General features: G+C 39.9%; 1 protein-coding gene across 1 annotated transcript; it reads left to right on the top strand.

Annotated features, from left to right (window-relative positions):
- Positions 1 to 5,595: 5,595 nt before the first annotated feature.
- Positions 5,596 to 7,205, top strand: LOC122004500 (sulfite exporter TauE/SafE family protein 3-like). The gene is made up of 7 exons (XM_042559377.1): positions 5,596 to 5,826; positions 5,924 to 6,083; positions 6,278 to 6,478; positions 6,565 to 6,629; positions 6,701 to 6,730; positions 6,986 to 7,072; positions 7,155 to 7,205. The coding sequence occupies exons 1-7, from the start codon at positions 5,596 to 5,598 to the stop codon at positions 7,203 to 7,205; spliced, it is 825 nt and encodes a 274-aa protein (XP_042415311.1).
- Positions 7,206 to 9,379: the final 2,174 nt, after the last annotated feature.

Below are 9,379 nucleotides of genomic sequence, written 5' to 3'. Positions count from 1 at the left end.
CAACTCCGGCACGAGGATGTTCCTCTCCGCAAGAAGAACGCGTAGACGTAAGAAGATCGTCGAAGAGATCTTCTTCTCCGGAAACATAGCGATCGGATTGTAAGGAAACTTAGCGCAGGATGTAAGTAACCCCTCACCTGCAGTATAAGTAGCTAATCGTATGTTTTTATGTCCTTAGTTTGCTCTTATGTGCCTAGTGCAGCCATATGCAGAGTTAGAGCACACCAGGTGCTCGATAAAATGCCTAGTACATTTATATGCTACAGTAGGCATTTTAATAGTTCAGTTAAATGCCATAGATGCATTTTAAATAGTATACATAGCCTTGCTTCAATTTATATGGGACTACGGTCCAATGGGTGGGCTACCATAGTCGCCTCTAGGTTCAGATAACCTAGCTCTAGGTTCAGATAACCTAGTAAAAGCAAGATGAGATAAATCAGTTATGAACAGTATTTTACTTTTATCAGTGGCACTGTACTGGACTCTTAGATGTCCTTGGGTTGGGCTCTCATAGTCGTCCCTAGGTTTAGATAACCTAGTAAACCCTACTAGATTCAGGACTAGCTATCTCGAGTCTAGTTAGGGATGCGCGCATAGCAAGTACAATTGTCGGGCCCATCAGCAGCATGATTAGTATTTTTATCTATTTATGAAAATAGTTTTCAAACTTCACAAACCAGAGATGTGAATACAGCTTAGCTTCAGTTTAGTTTTTCTTGTTGATATAACAAATAGCTTAGCTTATGTATCGGTTTAGTTTTCTTGTTGATACAACAAATAGCTATGTTAGTAGTTGATTGCCATGTTTCAGTATTCTAGTATGATTCTCGTCATGTATATCAGCATGGCATCTTTTAAAAGAAAGCACGATTTCTTCGAGTGCATGTTTTTGTGAGGTAGATGGTTCTTACTAAGCTCCCAAGCTTATAGTTTCTTTTTCCTTATACTGCAGATAAAGGTAAAGGGAAGATGGATTAGCAGAAGCTGGAGTTCAATGCCACCAGATATGTGTGAGAAGGAACTTGGAATAAAGACCCTTGGGGATTAGTCCATTGAAAGACTTAGTGTTTCTGCTTTGGTTACTTTTCTGCACTTTTAGGGTGTTTTAGAATCATGAAATGCGAAGGTATACACTATGTCGTGCTTAGACTTCTTGTTGTCTTGATATTAGATAGTAAACTGTACATAATGTCATGCCTAGCAGTATTTTTATGCTTGTAGTTGATTCATGTGAGTTGTGAATGAGTTTCGGGTGGAATTTCTGGAAAATCAGAAACCCAATCGATCAGCCGATCGATTGAGGACTCCTCAATCGATCAGCCGATCGATTGGGAAGAACTCCCCCGCGTACAGAGAGCTAATGAATCGATCAGCTGATCGATCGGCCATGGATCAATCAGCCGATCGATCGGGAATTTAATTTCCCCGAACAGAGAGCCTCTGAATCGATTATCTGATCGATTGGCCAGGCTGGATCGATCAGCCGATCGATCCAGAATTGACCCCGTGCATAGTAGCACGTTGAATCGATCAGTGGATCGATCAAATAACTCCAATCGATCAGTCGATCGATTGGAATGTCTGATTTCAACTAGAAGTGTCTAATTTCAGTTTTTTGATCAAATAAGAAGTTTAGGTTCCCTTCTTTAGCATACGTACAACCTCAGAAGTGTAGTCTGAGTATAATTTCCAGATTTTATAGTAATTAGCAGAGAGTTTTAATTAGTACAGCTCTTCCGCACCTTAATATTCAGTGATAGCCCAAGAATAGTTTAGCATAATGTAACCCCCGGCCTTACAGCCTAGTCAGTAGAAGGTGGGTCGTTACAGCAATGGAGCACGGGTTGTTGATGTTGCTGTAGGGACTTACTTTCTATCTCTGCCCTCTAGGCTTGTACTAGAATTAGATTAATACTGTTATGTGCCTGCTCTTACTAAGAACATAATTTCAGTTTCTTGTTTGGACAAGAAAGGTTTTTCATTTATAATAAAGAATAAATGTTGTTCAGTTTATTTAAATGATATGTTCTATTGTAGTGCACCTCGATGAACAGACTCTACATTCTAGACTTAGAGAACGTCATCTATAACATAAATACCAAGAGGTTCAAATCAACTGAAATTAACCAAACCTATCTCTAGCACTGTCGCTTAGGTCATATAAATGACAAACGCTTATCCCAGCTCCCTAAAGATGGTTTGCTGGACTCATTTGATTTTGAATCATATAAGACATGCGAGTCATGCCTACTAGGAAAGATGACCAAGACTCCCTTTAGTGGACACAGCGAAAGAGCGACTGACTTGTTAGGACTTTTACATAGTGATGTATGTGGCCCTTTCAATGTCGCTGCCAGAGGTGGTTATAGGTACTTTATTACCTTTACTGATGACTTCAGTAGATATGGTTATGTGTATTTGATGACACATAAGTCAGAATCCTTTGAAAAGTTCAAAGAATTCAAGAATGAAGTATAAAACCAGCTTGGCAAGAGTATTAAGATACTTTGATCAGATCGAGGTGGAGAATACCTTAGTCATGAGTTTCGTGACTATGTAGCTAAGTGTGGGATTCTATCTCAACTCACTCCTCCTGGAACACCACAATGGAATGGTGTATCCGAAAGGAGGAATCGTACCCTATTAGATATGGTGCGATCTATGATGAGTCACACAGATCTTCCTACATCTCTTTGGGGCTATGCTCTGGACACTGCAGCCTTTATACTCAACCGTGTTCCATCCAAAGCTGTGATAAAGACACCATATAGGATATGGACTGGGAGAGATGCCCAGGTGTCTTTTATGAGGATTTGGGGTTGTGAGGCTTATGTTCGACGTCAAGTCTCGGACAAACTGGTACCCAAATCCGATAAGTGCTATTTTATTGGATATCCCAAGGAAACTAAGGGATATTACTTCTATATTCCCAGTCAACACAAGGTAGCTGTGGCAAAGACTGGGGTATTTCTAGAAAGGGACTTTATTTCTGGAAAAATTAGTGGGAGTATGTTCGATCTTGAAGAAGTTTAAGATGTGAACCATAGCACTGAAGCCTCGTTGGAAGTTGAACTGGAGCCACAAAGTGTTGTGGATGATGTTGTTCCACAAGGAGTTGAGGAACAACAACCAGTTCAAGTAGACCTACCTCTTCGCAGGTCTGATAGGGTATGTCGTTAGCCTGAGAGATATTCATTTCTCTTGTCTGACCATGATGACGCTATGCTCATTGAGAATGAGCCTACATCCTATCAGGAAGCTGTGATGAGACCAGATTCTGAGTCATGGCTAGAAGCCATGAGATCCGAAATGGAATCCATGTACACCAACCAAGTATGGACTTTGGTTGATCCACCTGAAGGTGTTAAACCCATTGGGTGTAAGTGGGTCTTTAGGAGAAAGACTGACATGGAGGGACTTATTACCTATAAGGGTCGTTTAGTAGCAAAAGGTTTCAAGCAAATTCATGGTATTGACTATGATGAAACCTTTTCTCCAGTAGCGATGTTTAAGTCCATTCGAATCATGCTTGCTATTGCAGCATACCACGATTATGAGATCTGGCAGATGGATGTCAAAACTGCGTTTCTGAATGGAAACCTGCTCGAGGATGTGCACATTTCTATGACACAACCTGAGGGTTTTGTAGATCCACAGCATACTGGCAGAGTATGCAAGCTGCATAAGTCCATTTATGGACTAAAGCAAGCTTCTCGGAGCTGGAATCTTCGATACGATGATGCGATCAAACAGTTTGGTTTCATCAAGAATGATGATGAACCTTGTGTCTACAAGAAGGTTGTTGGGAGTACAGTTGTCTTCCTTGTATTGTATGTGGATGACATACTACTCATTGGGAACAACATTCCTTTGCTGCAGTCTATAAAGACTTGGCTAGGGAATTGTTTCTCAATGAAGGACTTAGGTGAAGCAACCCGTATTCTAGGCATACAGATCTATAGAGATAGATATAAGAGATTGCTTGGCCTAAGTCAGAGTACATATATTGACAAGGTATTACTACGGTTTGCCATGCAGAATTCCAAGAAAGGATTATTGCCAATGTCACATGGTGTGAGTCTTTCGAAGACTCAAAGTCCCTCTTCTAGAGATGAGAGAGACCGCATGGATCAGATCCCTTATGCTTCAGTGATAGGATCTATCATGTACGTCATGCTATCTACTCATCCTGATGTTTCGTATGCTTTGAGCATGACGAGCAGATACCAGTCAGATCCAGGTGAAAGTCACTGGATAGCGGTCAAGAATATTCTTAAGTACTTAAGAAGGACTAAAGAATATTTCTTGATATATCACTACAAGAAAATTGGGATTCTGCAACACTTAAACGACAACGCTTTTTATAAAAAGCGTTGTCTAATTTTTTTTAACAACGCTTTTAGTGAAAAGCGTTGTTTATTTCATTATTTTCTTATTAATAGACAACGCTTTTTTAAAAACCGTTGTCTATTAGTGATTTTTACGGGTCAAAGACAACGCTTCGTAAAAAAGCGTTGTCTATTAGACTTTTTTTTAGTATCTACGATAACGTTTTTTAAAAAGTGTTGTCTATTGTTAAGTTCTCATCTAAATCTTGATTAATACAAACCGTTGGATCTAGATAAGGAGTAGAAAACCCGAACCCTTCTCCCAACTCCTATCTTCCGATCGTTTTTATCCCGAACCCTTCTCCCAACTCCTCATCTCACGCGGCCTTCTCCATCCAACTCCTCTCCAGCAAACCCCTCTCTGGCGAACCACTCCTCCGAACTCCTCTCCGTCTTCGTCAAGCGGCAGATCCTGGTGCTGAGGCGATCGACCACGACAGATCCCGGTGCTGAGGCCTCCTCTCTTCCCTGCCGCCGCTTCCACTTTCCACCAAGAAAAACCCTTCCCCTCAGCCTCCTCTCCTCTCTTCTCTCCTTCCTTTGCGTTTGATCCAATCAGATGTCAGCTTCCTCCCGCGCCCCATCAACAGCGCCGCCCTCGTTCGGCCCTTGTTAACGAGAGAGGCTGCAATCGTCGGAATATGCTTATTTTGGCCTGGGCGAACGTTCTCTACGCCAAGGGCGGGAACTACAACGCACAGGTGGTGATCCCCAACGACAAGCCGGATGAGTCGCTGTTGGTGAGGTTCACGAGGGAGGTGATGAAGGCGGGGGTGCTCCAGGAGTGCAAGATACGGAGGTGGTTCGAGAACACTGTGGAGAAGAAGAAGCGCAAGGTCCAGGAGGCCGCCCGTAAGAATCGGAGATGGTACGTCTCGAACTTTCATTTCTTTAGGTTTTCCATTGGTTCTGCTGATTTCAGATTCAAGAAACTACTTTAATTATTTAAACCTCTCTGCTCGCTCCCCGAGGGTGTCGCCTGGCCTCTGCCATCTTCTTAATTATCCTCCCTTTCTGGCTGAGTTCCTTATTCTGTTCCTTGCTCGGCGATTTGCTATTATGGAAGGGCTGAAATTGGTCGCAATCCCATAACGTTGATGCTTTTATTTAGGCATTTGATATAACCTGCCAGGAAAGCGAAAGCTAGGATCTTTCGTTGCGTTCATAGCCAAAGCTCACGCCGAACGAGCAAAGGTGAGGAACCATGCAGATGGAATGGAAATGGCTGGGAAAGTTGGGGTCGACAGCCATGCTTGGATTAGTTTGCCTCTTGGTATCATTAGCGGTGGTGTCGTCGGAGCGGAGCATTGGAATTGAGGGGTTGAGGGGGACAAAGCGTACTGTTCTGGAAGAGGATATTGAATCTAATTATATTGCAAACTCGCTTCTTTTTCTATGGCAGACTGATAAAAATTCTTACAAACCTGTTTGGCAGGTAAACTTTCAGCATTCTTTCTCTGGTTGGTTGTTCGCATGAGATCGATCAAGTTTTTTGATTAATGAAGGCTTTTTCCCTCACTTTTTGGCGATAGCCCATGGAATTCGGGTGGGAAATTGCGGTGGGTTCCATGATTGGGTTCTTTGGAGCAGCGTTTGGTAGTGTCGGGGGAGTTGGTGGGGGTGGAATTTTCGTGCCCATGCTCGCTCTCATCGTTGGTTTTGATCCCAAGTCTACTACAGCAATCTCAAAGTGTAAGAAAATTTACCCCCCAAATTCATGTATTTTGGATTTCTATGCATTCCTTTTGTTTCATTGTTAATCGATGTGTTTTTGTGGCGTGTGTTTTTTATGCCACTGAGGCCAAGTTTTTGTATGGTTACGTGACAAGATGATTATGGGTGTGTTTTTGTGGCGTGAGTAATGAAATCTTAATGTTCATGGGCAGGCATGATTATGGCTGCAGCTGGTTCTACTGTTTACTACAACCTTAAGTTGAGGCATCCGTCTTTACATATGCCCGTCATTGACTATGATCTAGCTTTTCTCATTCAACCCATGCTTATGCTAGGGATCAACATCGGCGTCATTTTTAATGTTGTCTTTCCTGATTGGATGGTCACCGTCCTCCTAATTGTCCTATTTATCGGTAATTTATCATTCAATGTGGATGATCATTCTCTTCAGTTAAAGATGAAAGGTCATTCCTGATGTCCTTTGGCTAGAACAATTTAGGGACCTCGACCAAGGCTTTCATGAAAGGTGTTGACACATGGAAACTGGAGACAATTCTTAAAAGGGTAAGATCCTTTTAATTCTCAATCAATATTGTGCAACTCATTAACTCTCATCTGTTTGTTGATTATTTCAGGAGGCTGCTAAACGCTTGGTACCTAGTGGGGTAAGGATACATAAATGTTGATACAATGTTCTTTGGTTTTGAAGGCAGGTTGCTCAATATGAAAATCATCTTTGTTGAAGAACGGGAAGACATCGAGTATGAACCTCTTCCTATGACTCCTACTAACACTGAACAAAAAGGTGCAGCAGTGACAACATAACTGGAGGTAGTATGTCAGCACATTTGTGAAATCCATGCTTCCATCTTCCAAATTTGCTAACTCTAACTTACTGGACTTCATGTCTCTAAATGCAGGTTCCACTTCTTCAAAATATATACTGGAAGGAGCTCGGCCTGCTTGTGTTTGTATGGATGTCATTTCTTGCACTACAAATTGCAAAGGTTAGAGACTTGCGGCATGGTCTTCAGGACTGTTTTTTAACTCTAAAGCTAGGTGACTGAAGCCACTTTTCCTTTTCCCCAGAACTCTACAGCTACATGTTCCACATGGTATTGGATATTAAACTTCTTATAGGTATGATGGATTTTCCTTTTAACTCTTTCCCTCTAGTTATTTGGAATTTGTGATATTTACGATATTATTTCTCTATGTTCTGGCAGGTATGATGAACCTCTTCGCCTCCCGGTGCGACGGAGGTGGTTCTTCAATGCTTGTTGTCGTCCATGTTTTTACAGATTTGGGAGATCATAGTTGCAATCACTTGGAAATATAGTAATGCTCATGTATGGACTTGAAACATATTATTGCTACTTTTGTAGGGGATACAGGAGAGTCGAGATCAGTACACTAAGGAGCGTCTCGATTCAATAATTGATGAGAAATTGCTCATATTCTAAATGTTTCATTTTAGATTTCTTTCTGCAAATACTGTATGCATTTTAGAATGAAGAAATATTATATGCATTTTAGAATGGAGAAATTGCAAGCTTTCTCTGCATATTAGAAACTGTACAGTTTGAAGAATGCAATTTAGAAACTGCATGCATTTTAGAATGCATATTAGAAACTGCATCATTTTAGAATGTAGTTTGAAGAAACGTTACCTTTTTGCAAGCCAAGCTTTCTTTCTGCAAGCTTTATTTATGCAGTTTGAAGAAACGTTGCATTTCTGCAACAATAGTGCTTTTTGCAAAAAAAAACGTTTGTAGAGAAGAAAGCGTTTCATTTCTGCAATATTTCTTTCTGCAGTTTGAAGAAACGTTGCATTTCTGCAAGCTTTCTTTCTTTCTTTCTGCAAGCATTTCATTTCTGAGTAATGAGTTTTAGTTCATTTATAGAAAATAGCTAGTAGAAGTAATTTTTTGGTTCAAACTATTCACTATAATTTTTTGTTTATATTTCAGGTCAACTGTTCAATCTGTTCAAAGCTCACAAAGATCCTAGAAAAAATCCAATTGCTTATTCCTATAATAGATTGAGAAAGACAAGCTACTTCTTCAGTATTGTGGTAGTAATTACTGTACTATTTTTGTCCCGTTCTCAAGCCGATAATAATTTTTGAGTGTAGCTAGTAGAAGTAAACAGATTGTTGGCTTCGAGGTCGGCTAGTTATTTTGTACTCTTTTATTTTATTTGTGAATATCACTATCTACTTTGAAACAGAATTAGTGTTAATTTTGATATTTACTAGCTTCTCATGTAATTAAATACTAATATTACTTCAATGTCAGAATTCTATTATTTTGTTATGAGTTTGAAATCATTAGCTGAGTCGATTATATGTAAAATTCGAATCTAGACATGGTAAAAGAAAAATAATAGTTTCGTAAATATAAAAATAATGATTTTTAAATATATATTTTTTATTTTTTTTCTTTAAAACGACAACGCTTTTAAAGCGTTGCAAAAAGTGTTGTCTTTGTAAAAAAACAACAACGCTTTTAAAGCGTTGTAATAGTGTTGTCTTTGCAAACCATGACTACGCTTTTAAAGTGTTGCAAAAGCGTTGTCTTTTCTACCAAAAACAACGCTTTAAAAGCGTTGCAAAAGCGTTGTCTTCGCTACAAACGACAACGCTTTAAAAGCGTTGTCGTTGAGCAGACTTTTAACAACAGTGCTTTTAACAACGCTTTTTCAGGCACAAAGACAACGCTTTAAAAGCGTTGTCTATTAGCTTTTTTCTTGTAGTGTATGGAGGCGATGACGAGCTAGCTATAAAGGGTTACAGTGATACCAGCTTTCAAACTAACCAGGATGATTATAGACCACAGTCTGGGTTCATGTTTTTGCATAAATGGTGGTGTTGTGAGTTGGAAGAGTTCAAAGCAGGACACAATCACTGATTCTACAACAGAGGCCGAGTATATTGCTGCATTAGAAGCAGCAAAAGAGGTAGTTTGGATTCGCAAGTTCATTACTGAGCTTGGGGTGGTTCCTAGCATAGCAGATCCCATAGAGCTCTATTGTGACAACAATCACTACAAGAATTTTTGCATTCAACAACACCCAATAGACAACGCTTTTTAATAAAAACGTTGTCGTTCTTTGTTTTACAACGCTTTTAGTGAAAAGCGTTGTCTATGGTATTTACTTTTTACTAAAGACAACGGTTTTTAATGAAGTGTTGTCTTTAGTGTTGTTGTTTATGGTCAAAGACAACATTTTTTTAAAAAACGTTTTTTAAAGTGTTGTGTATGTTTCCCCTAAACTCACTTAAAATAAATTCGCAGCCCTCGCTTTGCTAAACT

The sequence above is a fragment of the Zingiber officinale genome, chromosome 7B (assembly GCF_018446385.1).
Source record: "Zingiber officinale cultivar Zhangliang chromosome 7B, Zo_v1.1, whole genome shotgun sequence".
Classification (NCBI taxonomy): domain Eukaryota; kingdom Viridiplantae; phylum Streptophyta; class Magnoliopsida; order Zingiberales; family Zingiberaceae; genus Zingiber; species Zingiber officinale.
This window is presented reverse-complemented; position numbering and strand designations above follow the sequence as displayed.